We start from the raw sequence: 24,012 nt of genomic DNA, 5'->3' as shown, positions 1-24,012 counted from the left end.
TTTAGGAGGCTGAGCCAGAAGAATCGCTTGAACCCAGAGAGTGGCGGCTGCAGTGTGCCAGGATCACACCACCACACTCCAGCCTGGGCAAGAGAGTGAGACTCCGTCTCAAAAAAAAAAAAAATCTCTATTCTACTTCGTAACTTTTGCAACTTATCCTGCCAACAAGTTCTCAAAATAACCACTGTAGCACAAACATGATAAAGAAAATATTTAAAGAGAAAAGGAAGAGATTAATCAGCTTTCTGAAATTAAAAGATAAAAACGTACCAAAACAATATACAAATAAAAAAAGTAAAAGCAAACACAAACTCACACACTGACTGGCAAGTTTATTCCATGGCAGCTAAAAATTGTTTGGCCCAAACATCTCACAGATTAAAAACTAAATCACAACCTAGCGAGAGTATCTTAACACGTCCGCACCAGGCAAGAGCGCAGAGAGACCATCTAATGTTCCTATGTATTTATTTAGAGAGTCTTGCTCTGTCACCTGACTAGAATGTAGTGGCGTGATCTTAGTTCACTGCAGGCTCAACATCCAAGCCTCACACAATCCTCTCTCAGCTCAGTCTCCAGAGTAGTTGGGACTACAGGTACCTACCACCACACCCAGCTGATTTTTTGTAGAGACAAGGCCTCACTTTGCTGCCCAGGCTGGTCTCAAACTCCTTTTAAATAAGGATCAAGTGAGCCTCCTGACTCAGTGACCCCAAAGTGCTGGGATTACATGTATCAGCCACCACACCCATCCTTAATGTCCTTTATAACTGAAAACTGACCAATTTTCACCTTGGAAGGTCAATGAAGTTTCACAAAGCCCCTCCATCATAAATTTAAAGTGACTTAAGTTTACAGAGTTGAACAACCACTATCTACCCAGAGAAACCTGACTGTGGTCTGGGAAATTTTGCAGTTTTGCGGAATAGATGAATGAGAGGAAGCAGTGTGGCTTGTCACTCGGGAAACTGACAACAAATCCGGCATTATGGAATTAACTAAAATAATAGGAAAATGTAACAAATCGCAGGTTTCAGAATGGGAAAACAAATTGTGATACTTTTAAATTTCCATGGAAATTCATGTTTATCAAGTTTACATAGTAGTAACCAGTACGTTTTATATAAATTTGTATAACAAACTAAAAACAACATCTTCTCAAATATTAGAAATTCCCTGGTGTGGTAGCTCACACCCGTAATCCCAGCACTTTGGGAGGCGAGGCAGGCAGATCACAAGGCACAAGGTCAATAGATTTAGACCATCCTGGCTAACACGGTGAAACCTCGTCTCTACTAAAAATACAAAAATCAGCCAGGCATAGTAGCATGCGCCTGTAGTCCCAGCTACTCCAGCTACTCAGGAGTCTGAGACAGGAGAATCACTTGAACCTGGGAGGCGGAAGCTGCAGTGAGCCAAGATCACACCACTGCACTCCAGCCTGGGCGACAGAGCGAGACTCGTCCAAAAAAAAAAACCAGGTTCTTATTCATGGGAATTTCAGGTCAAGTTAAAGAACAACCTCCTAACAGGTAAGAGAGGGTAGCAATCCTGAACCAGCTTTTCAACTGAATTAAAACATTTCAGTGCCTATTGAGTCCCAGAGACCAATAGCTATGAAAAATTTTACCAAATCTCTTGGACGATAAATTATTAAGAATTGCTGTCATAAAAATTACAAATTTGCATTATCTCAAAAAGCATGAACAATAGTGCTATCTCTCAACTATAAACTTGTTTTATTAAACGATATATATTGTAATGCAGTACAGTTTTCTATCACTTATTTCAAATTCACAGCTATGAAAACGAGAAACTTTGTTGGGGGAAGGGCATTACAGATACGGAGTAGCAACCTAGCCATTTTTGCTGGTCCTTGTAATGGCAATCACTGGTTGTGCCTAATTTTTCTACAACAGTAATGTTTAAGGTGGCTCTCTAATAATAGCAATTGCCCTCTGAAAAGAAAGTGGTTCAGGGTATAAAGAGTTTACTCAAAAAGGGCCAAGGATAGTGCTTCAGAAATCCTATCCCTACCACCTGCTGCTTCTGTACACCCACCCCTATCCCCCACACCCACACCATTTCTAATTTTCATGAACTGGTAAGAAACATAGTAGAGTAGAATTTTTCTTCGGCTTCCCAACTTGGTAATGTGAATTTACAGTGTAAGGATGGAAAAAATAAAATATTCAGAAAAACTTTTTAACATTAACACAAAAACAATCAGATCTTTAATACGTGCATATTCTGACAGAGGCTTGATAACGGTTAAGACCTATACCTCTGATAAAAATTATGAACTACTCCAAATTATCAAATAATTTGATATTCTTTACAGTTAAGGGGAACTTCCAAATGAATGTAAATTTCACTATGCCACCTGACATTTGTACAACAGGAAATCTCTATGTACTTACCTTTCCAACTCTAAGATTAATAGCTTCAGTTCAAATTTATTGATTTTAGGTAGTAAACAAAATTTTAAAGTATTTATAGTTAATGTAAAAGCAGTAACTACACAGCTATGCTTTTAATTCACGATAAAACACACAAAAACAATCTAGCTAACACTGTAAGACAACAAAATGCTTTATTTATTTACCTAATTATTAAAATTTTAAACTTGAGGAAAGTGTAATTGGTGGTGCATTTTTTTAAGCCAAAGATAAATACACAAATCCACTTTAGTGTCAAAAGGCATCTTCTCAGCTGGGTGTGGTGGCTCACGCCTGTAATCCTGGCACTTTGGGAGGCCAAGCCGGGTGGATTACCTGAGGTTGGGTGTTCAAGACCAGCCTGGCCAACATGATGAAACCCTGTCTCCACTAAAAATACAAAAAATTAGCCGGATGCAATGGCACATGCCTGTAATCCCAGCTACTCTGGAGGCTGAGGCAGGAGAATCGCTTGAATCCAGGAGGCGGAGGTTGTGGTGAGCCTAGATCATAACACTGCACTACAGCCTGGGCTATAGAGCAAGACTTCATGGGGGGTGGGGGGAGGACATCTTCTCTACTTAATGTAACTCACTAAGTTCATGAACATCTAAGTAACGTTAACAACTTAAAATACCTCTATGGTATTTAGCATAGAAGATTAATTTTCATTTCTCAGGTGAATTATTTGCAATTTCACATAATTTCACTTGTTACAAACCTAATTTACACTGGTTACACGTAAGTTTCACTTTCAGAGTCTTTACTACTCAACTACAGGGTCTTTTCCGCATGGATTCTTAGACAATATAGAGATACACAATTGAAAAACCTTCTCTTTGCTTTCCAATTCATATGTTAGTTTCCATTTACGTTTCTAAATACAACTGGAGATTCCATTCCCTTCAAAAGACACAACTTCAAAAAAACCGCTCTAAAAAGTTTAGACCTGTCAAATTTACCAGTAGACTTTACTTTCCTACAAAGAATGCAGTACCAGTTTTCAAATCTAAAAGAAAAAGCTCTCTAAAGACTTACATTTGTTCTACACATTTCCAAAAGTTTTGATGTTTCATAGTGTTAGATTATACTGTCATTCAGCAGAAATTTTTTGTTTTCTCCAAAGGCTACCTATTTCTTCATCATATGAGATTAAGAATTAAAATAATAAAGTGGCAATACCCTCATCGTCCAGTGCACCCAGGAGCTGCACTAATACAAATGAGCTCATTTCAAAAGTAGGGTGTGTGTGCGAGTGTGCGCGTGCGTGTGAGTGTGCGCGTGTGCATGAGTATGGGGTGTGGGGTGTGACAACACAGATCTACTCTTTCTAGGGTAAGAATTAAAATGCAAATTTAAAACAATAATCGCAAATTAATGTTCAGTAAGAGATGAAGAAATGCTTTTCAAATGGTGAAATGGGAGGCAATCAAGGTAAAACCCCAATATGGCTTGTCCTGAGTTGCTTTAAAGGATATAGAAGTGGCTTAGACGTCTAAAAATTACTTAAGCCTCCACTTCCTTCTCCAAATTTCAGTTAATATAGAGTAAGGGTATTTTATACTTGCCATTATATTACAACGCAAGTGGCATAGTAAATAAGCCCTAACTCTGTATCCCGAAGAAGCTACCGTAATAATGTATACACATCCTGTACCTGCTTCCCTCACGATTATCATAGCTAAGTAAGAGCTAGCAATAAAATATGGAGGCAAGTTGAAGGCCCTGAATCATTTTATAGTAAAAGGACACCCGGGCAAGAAAAGAGCACATTCAAGTCAAGAGCTTAAGGGGTTCCCATAACCCAGCTCTGCTATACCTCAGTTCACGCTACTCTTTTTACTACAAATCACCAAACAACAATGCTATTACTAAATGAATGCACCCGAACCAAAGAAACAGCCTATCCATGAACGTGCTGGCTTCCTTCACGTCTCAGCGCACCCTTCCACTCCCGACAGTTCAATGAGAATATCATATCATGAAATGAGTAAGCACACACGCCATTCTACAACTTCGAGAGACAGTCACAGTTCTTCCACGGCACACACAAGAGCCACAGAAGCCGAGCAGTTCGCTGGCACTAAAACGGGTTTCTTAATTTACAAGCAAAGCCGTCAAATACCGTTCTGTAAGACATCTCTGGTCCTCTAACAAGCTGGTGTCGAGCCCTACTGTATGCTCAAAGGCAGGCGAACCTATTCCCAAGCCCCTTACAGCTAAGACTTACGAGAGAAGCGACATTTACATCTGCACTCTCTCCGAATAAGCGCTCCTGGTATTCTGCCTTACGAGGGGACACTGGCTACGTCTCCAAAACTTAGGCAGGCCGTTCCCCGAAGCTATGGGATCCCACAGAAGTTGTGCTTTCGGAGCCCGGGCGTGCGGTTCTGGGTGTTGGGGGAGGGGGAAGGAAGAAGTCAAATGGCTTCCTAATATATCATCAAAAGAAGAAAACACAGGTTTGGGACCAGGAAAAGTTCCAGGAGCAAGTCGCTGACAAACAAAAGCTGCACTCGCCTGGCCGCTTTCTTCTCCCCCCAGCCCGCGCCCCGAGACCACCCGGTCCGGGCGTTTTGACAGCTCCGAGAGTTTCCCCAGCGCCGACGGCTCGGCGGTTCGCCCGGAGTCCGTCCAGGGACTACCTGGGCGCGCTCCGGGTTTGTTTTCTCAATGATCCAGCTAGGCCAAGACGCGGCTACGAGAAATTTCTCCAAAAGAAGAGTCGTGGAGAAGACCCAGCGAAAAGGCCCGACTGAAAAGTAAAGTGAGCGGAGCCCGGCGCCGGCGGGAGCCCGGGCGGGCGGCGCGGCGCGGGGGAGGCCGGGCGCGGGCGGCTACCGAGGGGCGCGGGGACGGGGCCGGGAGCCGCCGCCGCCGCCCGCGGGCCCGCCCCGCCCCCACTCCGCCGGGGGGCGCCGGGGCGCGGAGGCCGCGGGGCGGGCGCCCGGTGACAGCTCCGGCCCGGCGCCGCCGCTGGCTCCCGGCCTGGCTCCCTCGCACTCAACTTACTTCTTTCTGGCTCTCTGGAAAGGGGAAGCGCCATCTTTGCGAGGCCGGCCCCGAGGTCTTTTGTCTGCGGCTGCGGGGCTCGGGGCCGGGGCTCCAGGCTCCTCGGGGGGTGGTGGCGGCGGCTGCGGCTGCTCCACGCTCTTGTCCTCCTCCGACGACATCCTAGTCACCAGGAAAGACACATGGATCCCGGTCCTCCTCCAGGGGGGCTCCTCCCGCCGCCGCGGCCGCCGCCGCCGCCGCTGCTGCTCGGGTTCCTCCTCCCCGGCTCAGCCTCTCGCATTTCCCGCAGCCCCGGGAGCAGCAGCAGGTACCGGGAGAGGCGGCAACATGGAGCGAGCAGGACACGCACTCACACACATCGGCGCGGGCGCGCGCACCTCCGCGCGCAGGGGCCGGGCGGGGGGCGGCGGGCGGGGCGGGCGGTGCGGGGCGGGCGGGGCCGGCGGGTGCGGGCGGGCGGGGCAGCCAGGCGGGCGGGCGGCGTGAGGGGCGCCGGCCCCGGGGTCTCCGCCCGCGGCCCCTCCCCCGGGCCGCCCGCGGCGGGAGGAGAAAGGGGCCTGGCGCGGGGAGGGCGGGCCGCGGGGCCCGGCGGGGGCGACGAGGGGGTCGCGCCCCCGGCCGGCCGCCCCTCCCCCGCACGTCAGGCCCGTCAGGCCCGGGCGGCGGCGGCGGCGGCGGCGAAGTTTTGACAGCTGCTCCAGTGGCGGCGCTGGGCGCCGGGCCGCGGCTCGTTCCTCACACTCGCTCTCTCACACACGCTCGCTCGCTCTCCCGGAGCAGGGGAGGAGGAAGTTTTGCGGGTGTGCGTGGACCCCACACACACGCCGCGCGACCGTGGCCGTCGCGCGAGGCCCGCGCCGGGGCTCCCCCGGGGCGACCCGCACCACAGACCTCTCCAACTCGCAGCCGTCGCGCCCACACACCGCCGCCTCGACGGCCCCCGCCCGCTCCCCCACTCTCGGCCCCTCGCCCGCCCCCCGCTCGCCGCCGCTGCCACTCACGGGCCTCGCTCCGCGCATGCGCCGCTCCCGCCGCCCGCGGACGCGCCGCCGCCGCTGACCTCACCGCCCCTCCCCCTCCCCCTGGGTTCCCTCCCCCTGTGACGCGGCGGCCGGGCCCAGCCGCGACTCCGGCTCCGGCTCCGGCTCCGGCTCGGGAGGGAGCCAAGCTGTGGACTCAGAGATCCGGGATCGGGATCGGGGGACTGCGGGCGAGGGCGGGAGGGAGCCGCGGACACACGCCGAGGCTGCCCCGGCGCGGGGAGCAAGTGTGCGCCCGCACGGCAAGGGCAGCCCGGGCTTCGCTGATTCTCGCCGAGGTCTTTCCTCGTAGCGCCCACACTACGGGGAGGAAAGGGAATGGAGTCAACTTCGTTCTAATCCAACGCCAGTTAGAGTTTCGTTATTATAACGTCATTTTTTTAATTCAGAAAACGTTCATAAGGAGGTAATACGAAAAGAACGATGACAGCTCGAGAAATAAAACGGTGAAAGACAAAATAAGCCAATAAAAACCCAACCACTTGATTTTAACGTTCAGTGTGTTGTGACGAAGAGGCAAATTTCGAAGTATTTCTAAGCCACCTCTTATAATATGCAAAAATGGTAAAAAGAAAAATGGGGCTAGAATCCGCCTGAAAAATGCACTTTCTCAGGGAGGACAGTTACAAATATGGGATTCTGGATTTCTCAGGCTAATACCTGATGCTTGGACGATGATCTATATTGTGCTTTCCATTCACTATCGATTAGTATATGGGAGTGAACAAATTCTAGATTTGAATAGGGGAGAAATAGTAAGACCTATCAACCATTTGTGAAGGACTGGGGTAAACTATCATTTAATAAGCATCTACTTTGGGCCTGGCATTAACAGACACACTCTCATCTTGATTTCTTTTGATCTTCGCAATGTAGTTTTAGTGTAAGGTAAAAACAATAGGCTCCTTTTCCAGCGATGTTGTTCCCTTTCCCTTCTAGTGGCTAGGATGTTAACTTTAAACTGTGTCTTCTACTTGGGCAAAATATACACACTTTGATTCCCAGAGCCTATTCTAAATGAAAGCATAATTTTTTGAAATGGCTGAAATGAGGAATAAAGTCAGAGAATCATTTGAATTCCTTCAGGGTTTAATCCCTGCTGGCTCTTTCAAATTTACTAAATTTATAACCAAAGGAAATTTGGGGTTGAGGAGGAGGCTGGCATGGTAAATGCAAACTAGAAATTAAAAGTGCCTGACGATTACACATAGAAATACAACATATACATGACTCGTAATAAACATATGATGTGATCTAGTGAAAGTTTACTAGGTACAAATTTGAAAGCACCCTTTTTTTCATTTTTTCAGCACATTGTACTTTAAATAAAGTACGCTTTCAAAACTGGATTATTAATCCAAATGTTTATCTGTGTTCCGTACTGAAATTAGAACAGGCACTTCCACTGTGAATTTTACATGCACAAAATTATACATCAGGATAATTTACTTTGATACGCTTCTCCAGCACTTCCAAGAACTTAAATGTCAGTGTATACAAATTGCAAGTCACTCCTGCTGGAGAGTTCACAAGAAACAAAGGGTACCAAGAGCAGAAAAGTGAGCCGATTGAATGGAAGTGTAGAAACAGAGGTTTGTGCAGCAATGCTTCATGGAAAGATGAAGATGATGCAGGTAAGTAAACGCAGCCTTAAATCTCCATTTCTTTGGCCACTGTGAGCAGGGAGTTGGGATCTCTTTTAAGAGAATTGATAGCAGTCTCCTTGGCATGAAGGTATCATGAGCAGAGCAAACAAATATAACCCAGGATGCTGAGGAAGGATTCAAGGAATACTTATTCAACATAAATAAAGGTTTTCCAGAGGTTTTTCCATCTCAGTCATCCAAATTACACAGCTCTGAGACCACAGTGGCAAAAATCTAGGAGGCAGGGAGCTGAGGTCCTTCAAAATCATAAAACCAAAAAGGCAGGAGCATCTGGAAATAGTACCAAATGCAATAGAAAAATATTAGAATGAGTACTTTCTGATAAGTATACATGTTAAATATGGGATTTTAAATTTAGGTAGATGTGCAGTAACCTGTTAACCAATCATCTGCAAAGGGTTGAATTACAAGGGACTTTTACTGTCTATAATAGTTGAATGTTTCAAAGCACATGTAGTAATCATTTAATCATATATATATGTAGTTTTTAATGGGGAGGTAATGAACATTGTTATCTGTGACACAGAAAAACCAACATCTCAGGAAACAATAGGCAAGGAAGATTGTCAAAGCATCTAGCAAACAAGTGACAGTGAATAAAAAATCATAGTCCAATATTCATTCTTAGTAATTGAAGGCCTATAAAATGTCATTGATACTGTCTTTATTTAGAGTGCACAGGTTCACTAGTAAATGATGTCTGTCTCTTTTGTTTTCCCATAAATTCCTCAAGGCTTTTTGGAACCAAACTTTCACAGTTATAGAAGGACCACTGAAAGCTTAAATTTTAGGTCTTATAATTTTTGTGTTCATATTGTTATGATTAAAGTTGCACTGTAGGCTGGGCACCGTGGCTAACGCCTGTAATCCTAGCACTTTGGAAGGCCAAGGCGGGTGTGTCACTTGAGCTCAGGAGTTCCAGACCAGCCTGGGCAACATAGTGAGACCCCCATCTCTACAAAAAAATACCAAAGAAAATTAACTACACATGGTGGCACATGCTTGTAGTCCCAGCTACTTGGGAGGCTGAAGTAGGAGACAGTCTCGCTCTGTCGCCTATGCTGGAGTACTGTGATGGAATCTCGGCTCACTGCAACCTCCACCTCACACTTGCCTGGCAGGGTAGCGCACACCTGTAGTCCCAGCACTGTGGGAGGCCAAGGCAGGCAGATCACCTGAGGTCAGGAGTTCGAGACCAGCCTGGCCAACATGGCGAACCCCCATCTCTACTAAAAATATAAAAATTAGCCTGGCATGGTGGCGTGCGCCTATAATCCCCACTACTCTGGAGGCTGAGACAGGCGAATCGCTTGAACCCAGGAGGCGGAGGTTGCAGTGAGCCAAGATCACGTCATTGCACTCTAGCCTGGACAACAAGAGCGAAACTCCATCTCAAAAAACACACACAAAAAATTCATATTGCTATATAAGTTATTTCAGTAATGTGTATCATGTACCTGTTTGGTGGAAAAGTTAAGGAAAATACCAGGAAGGAAACAAACAGAACAGTCGTCTTCAAAAGTAATTTGTGTTTAAGAATGTGAGGACTAAGTAGATGTTTTGCAGTACACTTTATATAGATACAAATCTTGCCCTCTAGGGATCTATACTTTCAGCCTGGCAGTAGTAGTTAACAAGGATAAACACAAAAGGACAAGTAGGCAACTAGAAAATAAACATAGAGGGCAGGCACGGTGGCTTATGCCTGTAATCCCAGCACTTTGGGATTTGGGCCAACGTGGGAGGATCACAAGGTCAGGAGTTCGAGACCAGCCTGGTCAATATGGTGAACCCCTGTCTCTGTTAAAAATACAAAAACTAGCCGGGCTTGGTGGTGGGCACCTGTAGTACCAGCTACTCAGGAGGCTGAGGCAGGAGAATCCCTTGAACCCAGGAGGCAGAGGGTGCAGCGAGCCGAGATTGCACCACTGCACTCTAGCCTGGGCAATAGAGGGAGACGCCATCTCAAAAAAAAGAAAGGGCCGGGCGCGGTGGCTCAAGCCTGTAATCCCAGCATTTTGGGAGGCCGAGACCGGCGGATCACGAGGTCAGGAGATCGAGACCATCCTGGCTAACACGGTGAAACCCCGTCTCTACTAAAAATACAAAAACTAGCCGGGCGAGGTGGCGGGCGCCTGTAGTCCCAGCAACTCGGGAGGCTGAGGCAGGAGAATGGCGTAAACCCGGGAGGCGGAGCTTGCAGTGAGCTGAGATCCGGCCACTGCACTCCAGTCGGGGCGACAGAGTGAGACTCCGCCTCAAATAAAAAAAAAAGAAAGAAAGAAAGAAAATAAAAGAAACATGGAAAAACATACAAATAGAAAGATTAAATATTTACATCCATTGTGTACAAGATCATATTTTAAAAGAAATGCGTCTGTGGGATTCAGGGGGAAGGGCAGGGGTGAGAGTAGTCATAGCAGACAACCATATCTATTCAGAAGAGGGTGACAGAACACATTCTGCTGGCAAGTATCATAAACTAGAAATTTTCAGGCCAGGCACAGTGGTTTATACCTGTAATCCCAGCACTTTAGGAGGCTGAGGCAGGCGGATCAGTTGAGGTCAGGAGTTCAAGACCAACCTAACCAACATAGTGAAACCTTGCCTCTATAAAAATACAAAATTAGCCAGGCGTGGTGGTAGGCGCCCGTAATCCCAGCTACTCTGGAGGCTGAGGCAGGAGAATTGCTTGAACCAGGGAGGTGGAGGTTGCAGTGAGCCAGGATCGTGCCACTGCACTCCAGCCTGGGCGACAGAGTGAGACGCTATCTCAAAAAAAGAAATAAAGAAGAAAAAAGAAAAAAAAAAAAAGAAATGGAATAGACAGCCCTATTCATCACCCTGCAGGCTGAAGCCTAAATTCCTTGGTTTGGCTTACTAGGTCCTGGAGAGCCCCTGCTACCCTCTGGCCAATGTGCTCATCTCTTCCCTGGCTTTTCTTCTCACCTGACCACCAGTTTTCAGAACTCCTTCTGGTGGGCCACAAACCACCAGGCTGTCCCATCTCCCTTCCCCTTTCCACGAGGCCAGTTCCTGCTTTTTCTTTGGCTTTCGCTTTAGACCTCTGCCCTCCGTGAGAATGGCTGTGTCCACCTAAATGCTTCTGCCAACCTCGTGCTTTCCCCATTCACAGCTCTCATTGCCTATAATGAAAGTGCCCAGATAAATGTCTGTATCGTCCCTAAGCCCAACGGAGATGGCAGTAGTTATCTGCCTTATTTCCCCTATTCAGCAGCAGCTCAATGAACAGTTGTAGAGTAACTGAAATAAATATGAAAATATAGATTAGGTGTTAGAAAAAGAACTAAGAGGATCGTTTATAGGAGTGTGTATCTATTTTATTTTATTTTTTTGAGACAGAGTCTCACTGTCACCCAGGCTGAAGTGCAATGGCACAATCTCAGCTCACTGCAACTTCCACCCTCAGGGCTCAAGCAATCCTCCCACCTCAGCCTCCCAAGTAGCTGACTACAGGCACACACCACCATGGCCGGCTATTTTTTTGTATTTTTAGTAGAGACAGGGGTCTTGTCATATTGCCCAAGCTGGTCTTGAATGCCTGAACTCAAAGCCATCCACCTGGCTCAGGCCTCCCAAAGTGCTGGGATTATAGGCTTGAGCCACGGCCACTGGCCAGGAGTGTTTATTTTATTTTATTTTATTTATTTATTTTTGAGACTGAGTCTCACTCTATTGCCCAGGCTGGAGTACAGTGGCGCAATCTCGGCTTATTGCAACCTCCACCTCCCAGGTTCAAGAGATTCTCGTGCCTCAGCCTCCCGAGTAGCTGGGATAACAGGCACCCACCATCACAATGTGTTTATTTTTGAAAAAAAGAAACTGTATCTTTAGAGAAAATGTATACATGCATACTTTGCTACATGTTTGTTGATTGTTACATTTTGCATTTGTATAACAACACAGGCAAGTCATCTCTGCGCTCATAACCACATCTTTTGTGGAACATCAAGCCTAATCTGAGGTCTAGGCTTTCAGAAGCCTGGATTTGGAGGACCATGCCTGATCCAAATGGAGTCTCCAGAATCAAAAGTGGTCAAAATAATCATTCATGGTCCTCAGACCAAATAAGATCTCCTTAGAAACATTTCTCAGGCTGGGCACGGGGGCTCACAGATCGGGCACAGTGGCACACACCTGTAATCCCAGCACTTTGGGAGGCCGAGGTGGGCGGATCACCTGAGGTCGGGAGTTCGAGACCAGCCTGACTAAACATGGAGAAACCCCGTCTCTACTAAAAATACAAAATTAGCCAGGCGTGGTGGCGCATGGCTACTCAGTCCCTGCTACTCAGGAGGCTGAGGCAAGGGAATTGCTTGAACCCGGGAGGCAAAGGCTGCGGTGGGCCAATATCGCGCCATTGTACTCCAGCCTGGGCAACAAGAGGGAAACTCCAAAACTCCATGTCCAAAAAAAAAAAGGAAACATTTCTCTGAGCCAAGATAATGTTGAGGAGGAAATGATTACAGAATAGCATATATGTATCATAATCTTATGTAAAATGGTGTAAATCTATAATTATGTATGCATACAATATGTGCAAAGTAGTAATGTTCATCAAGTTGTAAACAATGGTTATCTCTGGACTAGGATTCCAAATGACCTTTCCTTTTCTTTTTTTTTTTTTTTTTTTTGAGATGGAGTCTCGCTCTGTCGCCCAGGCTGGAGTGCAGTGACCGGATCTTGGCTCACTGCAAGCTCTGCCTCCCGGGTTCACGCCATTCTCCTGCCTCAGCCTCCCGAGTAGCTGGGACTACAGGCACCCGCCACCTCGCCCGTCTAGTTTTTTTTTTTGTATTTTTTAGTAGAGACGGGGTTTCACCGTGTTAGCCAGGATGGTCTCGATCTCCTGACCTCGTGATCCGCCCATCTCGGCCTCCCAAAGTGCTGGGATTACAGGCTTGAGCCACCGTGCCCGGCCTTCCTTTTCTTTTTTTTTTTTTTTCTCTTTTGGAGACAAGTCTCAACTCTCACTCTGTTGCCCAGGCTGGAATGCAGTGGTGCAATCATGGCTCACTGAAGCCTCGACCTCCTGAGCTTAAGCAATCCTCCCCCCTCAGCCTCCCAAAGTGCAGGGATTACATGCATGAGCCACCACGTCCAGACTAAATACGTGTTAAACTAAATGATGAAGCATCATTACCCAAGTAGGCTCTATAGGAGGAAAGAGGAGAGGAGTGAGGAAAGGAGAGAGAATGAAAAAAAGAGACTTAAATTATAAGCATTGAAATTTAGGATGGGAAAGCGATTGGCATTTAAACCTCAGGGCCCCATTTAGGCTTCTACCTCCCTGACCACTGGGAAGCTGGTCGCTTTTCATCCCTCTGGGTTCACTTCTATTTGCCTGTGAGCTGTCAGCATCTTTTCCCCCACCGCCCTTACCTTGCCCTGCCTCTGCCAGGGAGGTGGAGATGAGTGGTGGCACGGGTATGCACGCTGTGCAGCCTCCCACACCTGCACCCTGAAGGACCAACAGATACCCTAAGAAACCTGATACACAAGCACAAACTGATAAGGCACCCAAAAAGGCAAAGGCAGACAGATAGCAAAACAAGGATAATATTACATAGTACTGCAAGTGAAAGTAACACCAAAACAAAACAAAACACAGACATCATCTCTCAGTTCCTTCTCAAAAAAAAAAAAAAAAAAGTCAGGCGCGGTGGTGGCTCACACCTGTAATCCCAGCACTTTTGAAGGCCGAGGTGGGCAGACCACTTGGGGCCAGGAATTCGTGACCAGCCTGGCCAACCATGGCCAACATGGTGAAACCCCTCATCTCTACTAAAAATACAAAAAATTAACCAGGCGTGGTGGCTGGTGCCTGTAATCCCAGCTTACTGCAACCTCTGCCTCCCAGGTTCAAGCAATTCTGCCTCAGCCTCCCAGTAGCTCCTGCTCAGCCTCCCAGGTACCTGGGACTACAGGCGCACACCACCACATCTAGCTAGTTTTTGTATTTTTTGTAGAGACAGGGTTTCTGTACTTTCAACGATCGGTGTCAAGGGTGCCCCTGCTGCTCTTTCTAGAGCATCTCTGCAACTCACAGTGGCCTCTCCTCTCTCTGCGGGCCATGGACAGCACAGTCCCTTCAGCCCTGGAGCTGCCCCAGCGGCTGGCACTGCACCCAAGGGAGAGCCCGAGGAGTCCGGAAGAGGAGGAGCCCCACCTGCTGAGCAGCTTGGCTGCAGTCCAGACCCTGGCCAATGTCATCCGGCCTTGCTATGGCCCCCATGGCCGGCAGAAGTTCCTGGTGACCATGAAAGGAGAAACAGTGTGCACGGGGTGTGCTGTGGCCATCCTCAGGGCCCTGGAGCTGGAGCACCCAGCGGCATGGCTCCTCCGGGAAGCAGCCCAAACCCAGGCAGAGAATAGTGGGGACGGCACAGCCTTCGTGGTTCTGCTGACAGAAGCCTTGCTGGAACAGGCAGAGCAGCTGCTGAAGGCCGGCCTGCCTCGCCCACAGCTCCGGGAGGCCTACGCCACAGCCACGGCAGAGGTCCTGGCCACACTGCCCTCCCTGGCTATCCAATCTCTGGGGCCTTTGGAAGATCCGTCCTGGGCTCTCTATTCTGTGATGAATACCCACACCCTGTCCTCCACGGACCACTTGGGCAAGCTGGTGGCCCATGCCTGCTGGGCTATCAAGGAGCTAGACGGCAGCTTCAAGCCTGAGCGTGTTGGGGTGTGCGCACTGCACGGGGGGACACTGGAGGATTCCTGCCTCCTCCCGGGGTTAGCCATGTCTGGGAAGCTCTGTGGGCAAATGGCCGCAGTGTTAAGGGGTGCCAGGGTGGCTCTCTTTGCTTGCCCCTTTGGTCCTGCCCATCCAAATGCACCAGCAACGGCCCGTCTTTCTAGTCCTGCTGATCTAGCTCAATTTAGTAAAGGAAGTGACCAATTACTAGAAAAGCAAGTAGGCCAGCTGGCAGCCGCGGGAATTAATGTGGCAGTGGTGTTGGGGGAGGTCGACGAGGAGACCCTCACGCTGGCAGACAAGTATGGCATCGTGGTGATCCAAGCTAGGTCTCGGACAGAGATCATTTACCTGAGTGAGGTGCTGGACACACCTCTGCTGCCTCGTCTGCTCCCTCCCCAGAGGCCAGGCAGGTGCCAGAGGGTTTACAGGCAGGAGCTGGGAGATGGTTTGGCTGTGGTATTTGAATGGGAATGTACAGGCACACCTGACCTCACCGTGGTCCTCAGGGAGCCACCACCCAGGGGCTGCGGAGTGCAGAGCAGGCCGTCTACCACGGCATTGATGCCTATTTCCAGCTATGTCAAGATCCCAGACTGATTCCAGGAGCTGGGGCCACAGAAATGGCTTTGGCAAAAATGCTCTCTGATAAAGGAAGCAGATTGGAAGGGCCCAGTGGGCTTGCATTCCTTGCATTTGCCCGGGCCCTGAAGTATCTCCCTAAAACCTTGGCAGAGAATGCAGGCTTAGCTGTCTCAGACGTGGTGGCGGAAATGAGTGGAGTGCACCAAGGTGGGAACCTCCTAATGGGTGTGGGAGCTGAAGGGATAATAAATGTGGCCCAGGAAGGGGTGTGGGACACCCTAATAGTCAAAGCCCAAGGATTTCGAGCAGTGACTGAGGTGGTGCTGTAGCTCGTGACTGTAGATAAAATCGTAGTGGCCAAGAAAAGTCCCACACATCAGCAGATCTGGAATCCTGACTCTACGAAGACAAAGAAACGCCCACCTCCTGTGGAAAACAAAAAAATCCTTGGAATGAATAAGTAGTGATACCCTCAATAAAACAGGGATTGCCAAGAAGGGAACAATCACCCCAAAAGTGAATGTTTGCCTTTATTCCGTGTTTGGTACTTGATTCAGCTTCTTTAAATAAAAACATGAAGGAGCATAAAAGTTCTTTTCATGCACTTAGTTCCTTTCCAGTTCTCGACTTTTTTCTTTTTTTTTTTGGAGAGACGCAGTCTTGCTCTGTTGCCCAGGCTGGTCTGGTGTGCAGTGGCGCGATCTTGGTTCACTGCAACCTCTGCCTCCCAGGTTCAAGTGATTCTCCTGCCTCAGCCTCCCGAATAGGTGGGACTACAGGTGCGCACCACCACGCCCAGCTACTTTTTGTATATTCAGTAGAGACAGGGTTTCACTATATTGACCAGACTGGTCTCGAACTCCTGACCTCATGATCCTCCCACCTCGGCCTCCCAAAGTGCTGGGATTACAGGCAAGAGCCACTGTGCCCAGCCAGTTCTTGACCTTTTCATTTTCTGTTTCTATCAGATTGTGTTCCTTTCCTATGATAAGAGCAGGATTCAATTCTATTAAGATTTTTTTATGAGATAATTTTTATTGTTAATTATATACCTTAATAGTTTCAGAAAGAGGAACAAATTAGCTCAGTCCAACATGATTGGCAGTTGGCATATTCTAGTGAAGCAAGTGTTCTGACTGCTAAGGATTTAATTTGGATAATTTTAATACTTAGCCTTCTAACACTTCAAGCATAACCCAGAATAAATGCATCACCTTCCCTTTCACTTTAATACCGCGCCTACCTCACTTTGATATAGAAATATCATTAAATATGATTTCCAGAAGGACAAGTTTCCTGGATAATACAGCCATGAGGACAGTGCACAGAAAGAACAACTCAAAATAAAACTCTGTATGATAATTTACTAATCTAAGGAAACAAAACCTTCCAATATATTAAGAAATAAATCCAGTTACAAATGCACTAATAGGTCTATGTGAAGAGGTTCTGGTATAATAACTGAAAATGGCTGGCTATTTACAAGATACACAAGCAGTTACGGTGCACCTAGCCCAGCAATGGCCCTCAGAAGCCAAAAGTGTTCTCTCCGCTGTAGGCCACATACAAGAATCCATCTTCATCTTTTTCCTTCTCGTAAAGCTGTCCCATAGTCAGGCTGGACTGTGGGACTGTCTTATCCACAAACAGGAAGATCGCCTTTTCAGAAGGAAGCTGGATCCTCTTCCTGATGATCCACATGAACTGAGCCACAGTGACATCAGATGGAACCAAGTACTTCCGTTTGTCAATGTCAACAATCTGAGAGCCTGAGACCTTTTCCACAATCACCGGAACCCTGTCGGGATATTTCGCTCTAATCTTCGCGGACTCCACGCATCTGTGTTCCAGCGAGTGGTCCTCCTTGAACATCCACTTCATGGCGGCGGCGGGAAAGGGCCGGAACCGGCTCTCGGAGCCGCGGAGCTCAGCTCACCCACCACAACAACAACGACGGCAGCAGCGGCAGCGACGGCGGCGACTACACGGCTCTATTAAGATTTTTAAACTGAGCTTTGGATATGCAAAACACAGTGCAGCAGTCTCTTCCTATCTGAGCATTCCCTGCATGATATTCTGATATATATGGACTTATGTCTGGAAGTCACTTTGGGAGCCTGAAAACATCAGTTGCAGCTTACAAGAGTGGCCAATCATTCCTGTTGTGGTTATCTGAAAAAAAAGAAGGGACTATCATCTTAAAGCAGAGAGAGAGAGAGAGAGAGAGAGAGAGAGAGAGAGAGAGAGAGAGAGAGAGAGAGAGGAGGCAGGAAAAGGAGCTGCTGTGGTGGCAGGCAGAAATTTAACTTAAAAAAAAAAATCCTTGCCTGGCACAGTGGCTCATGCCTATAATTCCTGCACTTTGGGAGGTTGAGACAGGAAGATCGCTTGAGTCCAGGAGTTCAAGACCAGCCTGGACAACCTAATGAGACCCTGTCTCTACAAAAATAAAAATTAAAAAAATTAGCCAGGCATGGTGATGCATACCTGTAGTCCCAGCTACTCAGGAGGCTGAGGTGGAAGGATCACTTAAGCCCAGGAGATGGAGGTTGCAGTGAGCTGTGATTGTGCCACTGCACTCCAGCCTAAGCAACAGAGCAAGACCCTGTCTCAACAAAACAAAACAAAAGCCAGCAAACATCCTTGGCATAGATAACAGAAGATAAGAACACATACCTTAGGACTATGCTAAGGTTGTTGTGTAGGTGAGGAGAAAGCTGAGGGTAGGGGGAAGGGCTAGGATTGGACAACCTTGGACATTAAAGAAGGGGTTTGAGCAGAGCTGAGTGGGTTCAGCACCTAATACCCAAAGCCTTTTCCACTTTTTTAACCATCCAAATTACTCTAGGAAAAGATCAGCACCTATGGGACAGAATCTAGGAAATGAGAAGGTGCAATCTCTTAGAATCATAAAAATAAAAAAGTTTTAGGCATACGCAGAGAGAATGAGACTCAAGAAACCATTGTCTTATAGCATGCATATTAGCTGCAACACAGCAAAACAAAATTTTATTTATTTATTTATTTTGAGACAGAGTCTTGCTCTGTCACCTAGGCACAGTGACTGGTGTGGCCCAGGCACCAGTGCAGCAGTGCAGTCTCAGCTCACTGCAACCTCTGCCTCCTGGGCTCAAATGATTCTCCTGACTCAGCCTCCTGAGTAGCTGGGACTACAGGTGTCCACCACCATACATGGCTAATTTTCATATTTTTAGTAGAGACAGGGTTTCACCTTGTTGGCCAGGCTGGTCTCAAACTCTGGACCTCAGATGATCCACCTGCCTCAGCCTCCCCAAATGCTGGGATTACAGGTGTGTCCCACCCCAATTTGCTGTATCTCAATTTTGTCTAGAATCTAAGTATCCTCTTTAATGTCATCTTTGAGTGTCCTTTTTTTTCTTTTTCTTTCTTTTTTTTTCTGAGACGAAGTCTCATTCAGTCGCCCAGGCTGGAGTGCAGTGGCAGGATCTCGGCTCACTGCAACCTCCGCCTCCCGGGTTCAAGCGATTCTCCTGCTCAGCCTCCCAGTAGCTGGGATTACAGGTGCCCGCCACTAAGCCAGACTAATTTTTTTGAATTTTTTTTTTTTTGAGATGGCATCTCACTCTGTCACCCAGGCTGGAGTGCAATGGCATGATCTCGACTCACTGCAACCTCCACCGCCCAGGTTCAAGTGATTCTTCCATCTCAGCCTCCTGAGTAGCTGAGACTACAGGCATGCACCACCATGCCCGGATAATTTTTGTATTTTTGGTAGAGACAGGATCTCGCCATATCGGCCAGGCTAGTCTCGAACTCCTGACCTCGTGATCCACCCGCCTCAGCCTCCCAAAGTGCTGGGATTACAGGCATGAGCCACCGTGCCCAGCCAATTGTTTTGAATTTTTTGTAGAGACAGGGTTTCACCATGTTGGCCAGGCTGGTCTTGAACCCCTGACCTCAAATGATTCGCCCACATCAACCTCCCAAAGTGCTGGGATTACAGGCATGAGCCACTGACCCCAGCATAAGTGTCCTCTTTAGTTTCAAAACATATGACTCAATCATCAAGTTGTTTTTTTTCTCCTACTGACTATGGAGAAGTTAACCAGAATTTGACCTCAATTTGGCCAGATCCAGATTCTTCTTCTGAGGTTACAGGATCAGGGTCTCCTAGCATACTAGGTCTCAGTCCTCAAAGGCTTTGGCTTTGGGGTTGGCTACAAATTTCTCTTCCAAGGTGAGCTGCTTGCTTCAATTCCAGAAGCAGCTGAATTTCAGAAATGACAATTCCTGGAGTATATTTTCTTTTATCTTTTTCTTTTTCTTTTTTTTTTTTTTTTTTTTTGAGATGGAGTTTTGCTCTTGTTGTTCAGCTGTAGTGCCATGGCATGATCTCGGCTCACCGCAACCTCCACCTCCCAGGTTCAAGCGATTCTCCTGCCTCAGCCTCCCTAGTAGCTGGGATTACAGGCACCTGCCACCACACCCGGCTAATTTTGTATTTTTAGTAGAGACATGTTTCTCCATGTTGGTCAGGCTGGTCTCAAACTCCCGACCTCAGGTGATCCGCCCGCCTTGGTCTCCCAAAGTGCTGGGATTACAGGCATCAGCCACCGCGCCTGGCCATTCCTGGAGTACATTTTCTACAAGAACTTGTAGCTGATGGACTCTTCCCAGACCCCTTCCAGCTTTGTGACACTGCTTTACTGTGCTCCATATTGATCCAGCAAGCAGAGAACAAAAGCCACAATCAGGAGAAAACAGGGGAGGAAAATGAGAACTGAGTCCTGGGAAATGAAGGAGATGAGAGGCTGACTTGGACAGTGGAGGCTGGGACTGAGCCTTGGGAACTGCTCATACATTTGGGCTATATGTAGGCCAGTCGTGGTGGCTCACACCTCTAATCCCAATAGTTTGGAAAGTCAAGGCAAGCAGATCGCTTGAGGTTAGGAGTTTGAGACCAGCCTGGACAGCACACTGATACTCCTTTTCTACAGAAAAATAAATTACCCAGGTGTGGTGGCATGCACCTATAGTCCCACTTATTCAGAAGGCCGAGGCAAGAGAATCTCTTGAACCCAGGAGGCGGAGGTTGCAGTGAGCTGAGATGGTGCCACTGTACTCCAGTCTGGGCTACAGAGCAAGACTCTATCTCAAAATAATAATAAGAATAATAATAATAAATTAAAATAAAACTTAACTGGGCATGGTGGTGCACACCCGCAGTCCCAGCTACTTGGGGGGCTGATGTGGAAGGATTTCTTCAGCCCAGGAAGTCGAGGGTGCAGTGAGCAGTGATTGTGCCACTGCACTCCAGCCTGGGTGACAGAGTGAGACCCTTTCTCAAGAAAACAAAACAAAACAAAAAAGACTTCAGTCTACGAAAACACTGGAGTTCTGATGAAGAGAAAAAGTGATCAATTCCAAACTGTGAAAAGAACTGTGAAGAGAAGACTGAAAATAAAACAACGGAAAAGAGTTGTCACAGTTTGCCAGTCCTTTGTCTACATGGACCAGCCTCTTCTCATGTTTATTATTTCTCCAGAGTCTTTTTTTTTATTTTTTATTTTTGAGATGGAGTCTTGCTCTGTCACCCAGACTGGATGGAGTGTAGTGGTGTGATCCCGGCTCACTGCAACCTCAGCCTCCTGAGTTTAAGTGATTCTCCTGCCTCAGCCCCCAAGAAGCTGGAATTACAGGCACCGGCCACCACACCCGGCTAATTTTTCTATTTTTAGTAGAGACGGGCTTTCAACATGTTGGCCAGGCTGGTCTCAAACTACTGGCTTCATGCAATCCACCCACTTCAGCCTCCCAAAGTGCTGGGATTACAGGCCTGAGCCACCGCACCTGGCCTCAACAGTCTTTTCTGGGCTCCGAGAGGGCTTCATGACAGGAGCTCTGCCTTCTAGGCCTACAAACCTGAGGGTCATGTAGTGCAGAGGCCAAGAGATAGAGAAAGCTAAGATTCAAAAGAGGAGCAAACCCAGAAAACTCCAAAACAGGGCATCTGAATGGGAGGGAAGGAGAATATCAAGGCTTGAGGTCCCAACTGTTTTATCTGTAAATAAGCAAAACGAGTTTGAAAAAGTCTTGCTTGTGCTGTGTTTGCTGGACACTCACCGCACACGTCTGCATCCCCAAACCACTCCCATTTCTGCTCCAGCCCTGCTGGAATAGCGACCAACTATTCATGATGCTGCAGCATGGATGTGAGGGAGGCGACACTTCAGTGTTACAACTGATGGGCTGGCTTCCCACGTGATTTGCTGCAAATTTCCCCTTGTACTGAGTTGAAAGGGTGCCACTGCCGAAAGGGAAAGCTGTCCCTGTTGCACCAAAATGCCAAAACACCAGTAGACAGGTATGACAGACATTCCAAAAGTAGCTGAGTCACCTTTCCCCTGAAACATCAAGCATTCCCACCCCCACTCCCCGCCGCAGGCTAAAGATCCTCTTTCCGGCCGGGCGCGGTGGCTCAAGCCTGTAATCCCAGCACTTTGGGAGGCCGAGACGGGCGGATCACGAGGTCAGGAGATCGAGACCATCCTGGCTAACACGGTGAAACCCCGTCTCTACTAAAAAAATACAAAAATCTAGCCGGGCGAGGTGGCGGGCGCCTGTAGTCCCAGCTACTCCGGAGGCTGAGGCAGGAGAATGGCGTGAACCCAGGAGGCGGAGCTTGCAGTGAGCTGAGATCCGGCCACTGCACTCCAGCCTGGGCGATAGAGCGAGACTCAGTCTCAAAAAAAAAAAAAAAAGATCCTCTTTCCTAACTAGGGAGGAAGAGGAAGAAGGTTAGGGTAAGAATGAGGGAGATGGTGGTGGTAGAATCTCAGAGAGGGATTCCACTCACCTCCCAGTGGGTTCCAAGGAGTGAGATGGGCACAGGACAACAGAATCCCCAGCAAAGCTTGGGCGTCTTGAGGAGATTCTCTGCTTTCAATCTGGAACCCTGGGGCCCCGAGGAGTTCCCTGTGCCAACAGGACAGCAGAGCTGTGGAGCGGGAATGGCTGAGGCCTCCGGCGGAGATGGGCCCCAGGTAGTTGATGGGCTATTCTGCGCTGCTAAGCAGCCTCAGAGAGCAGCCAGGGCCTCCCATGAAGCAGCAATGGGTGTTAGATATTTGCACACATAGCCCCTGAACCTCAGGGCACTTCAAGGTTATGAGAAGAGGTAGGATTGTCAACTTTAGCCGAGGCTTGAGAAAGACAGAACATGACCTCAGACCACAGGACACCAAGATGCTGCATCAGCCTGTGGACTGGAAGCTAATTGTGGGGTGAATGAGAAAAGGAGGTGAAGGAGGAGATCAAGAATGGACTTGGTTGAGGTTTGGCCTGATCAGGAAAAATTGTAAAAGGCCGAAGTTTACCTGGAATTGACTAGATTAAGTATTTTACCATCAGGCAGAAAGGGGGCTAGAAATAGAAATACTGAGATGATTTAGTTATAAAAGCATAGTACGAATACTTCCCACACATTGGAGTGTAGGACTTAAGAATTTAAACTCTCAGCCAAGCGCAGTGGCTCACACCTTAATCCCAGCACTTTGGGAGGCCGAGGCAGGTGGATCACCTGAGGTCAGGAGTTTGAGACCAGCCTGGACAACATGGTGAAACCCTGCGTCTAATAAAAATACAAAAATTGTACAGGCATTTTGGTGGGCGCCTGTAATCCCAGCTACTTGGGAGGCTAAAGCAGGAGAATCGCTTGAGCCTGGGAGGCAGAGGTTGCAGAGAGCCAAGACCCTGCCGCTGTACTCCAGCCTGGGCAACAGAGTGAGACTCCATATCAAAAAAGAGTTTAAACTCTCTACAAATGTGAATTTTCTTTTTCTTTTCTTTTCTTTCTTTCTTTCTTTCTTTCTTTTTTTTTTTTTTTGAGACAGAGTCGCTCTTTCCCCCAGGCTGGAGTGCAGTGGCACAATCTTGGCTCACTGCAACCTCCACTTCCCGGGTTCAAATGATTCTCCTGTCTCAGCCTCCTGAGTAGCTGAGATTACAGGCACCCACCACCACGCCCGACTAATTTTTGTATTTTTAGTAGAGACGGGGTTTCACCATGTTGGCCAGGCTGGTCTTGAACTCCTGACCTCAAGTGATCTGCCTGCCTCTGCCTCCCAAAATACTGGGATTACAGGTGTGAGCCACCACACCTGACCAAATGTGAATATTGAATAAGGACTTCAGACACTGTTCTCTGGGTATTACCAACAGGGTCTGACACTAGTAATTGCAGCGCTACATAAGAGAGACCAGATGCTGGTTAGCGAAACAATGGTAATCTTTTGCAATGCAGCACATACTTGAGAAGCAATTTTATACAGTAGACAGGGTGGAAAAAATGGCTCTTTGGAAGTTTTCTTCTAACTCACAGAATGCATCAGCAAGGAAAGGTGGATCCTGGCAAGTTCAGGGGACATATGCCTCTCTATAGTGAAAAATATTTTCTTTCTTTCTTTTTTTTTTGAGACGGAGTCTCCCTCTGTCACCCAGGCTGGAGTGCAGTGGGGCGATCTTGGCTCACTGCAAGCTCTGTCTCCTGGGTTCATGCCATTCTCCTG

General features: G+C 47.8%; 3 protein-coding genes across 3 annotated transcripts in view; 1 reads left to right on the top strand and 2 right to left on the bottom strand.

Moving 5' to 3' along the window:
• The window catches only part of KMT2C (lysine methyltransferase 2C), a 302,059-nt gene extending 295,624 nt beyond the window's left edge, over window positions 1–6,435 (bottom strand). Inside the window, 2 exon segments of the mRNA XM_033193165.1 lie at window positions 5,451–5,612; window positions 6,345–6,435. Of these exon segments, the coding sequence (XP_033049056.1) occupies window positions 5,451–5,611 (161 nt within the window). The 5' untranslated portion in view covers window position 5,612; window positions 6,345–6,435.
• A 7,734-nt stretch (window positions 6,436–14,169) lies between these two features.
• Window positions 14,170–16,047, top strand: CCT8L2 (chaperonin containing TCP1 subunit 8 like 2). Its single transcript, XM_033193164.1, is given in 2 exon segments — window positions 14,170–15,383; window positions 15,386–16,047. Coding segments are annotated over 2 exon segments (1,671 nt in total). The 5' UTR covers window positions 14,170–14,254; the 3' UTR covers window positions 15,928–16,047.
• A 465-nt stretch (window positions 16,048–16,512) lies between these two features.
• Window positions 16,513–17,465, bottom strand: LOC117072764 (gamma-aminobutyric acid receptor-associated protein-like 2). The gene has a single exon (XM_033193163.1). It carries the CDS (start codon window positions 17,342–17,344, stop codon window positions 16,991–16,993), a length of 354 nt encoding a protein of 117 aa, XP_033049054.1. The 5' UTR covers window positions 17,345–17,465; the 3' UTR covers window positions 16,513–16,990.
• Window positions 17,466–24,012: the final 6,547 nt, after the last annotated feature.

Source organism: Trachypithecus francoisi, unplaced genomic scaffold, assembly GCF_009764315.1.
Source record: "Trachypithecus francoisi isolate TF-2019V2 unplaced genomic scaffold, Tfra_2.0 Lachesis_group4, whole genome shotgun sequence".
NCBI lineage: Eukaryota > Metazoa > Chordata > Mammalia > Primates > Cercopithecidae > Trachypithecus > Trachypithecus francoisi.
The sequence above is the reverse complement of the archived record's forward strand: the minus strand, read 5'-3'. Positions and strand labels throughout refer to the sequence as shown.

What these genes read in the sequence shown, in the direction of transcription:
- LOC117072764 (XM_033193163.1), bottom strand. Translation starts at nt 17,344, where the DNA reads ATGAAGTGGATGTTCAAGGAGGACCACTCGCTGGAACACAGATGCGTG.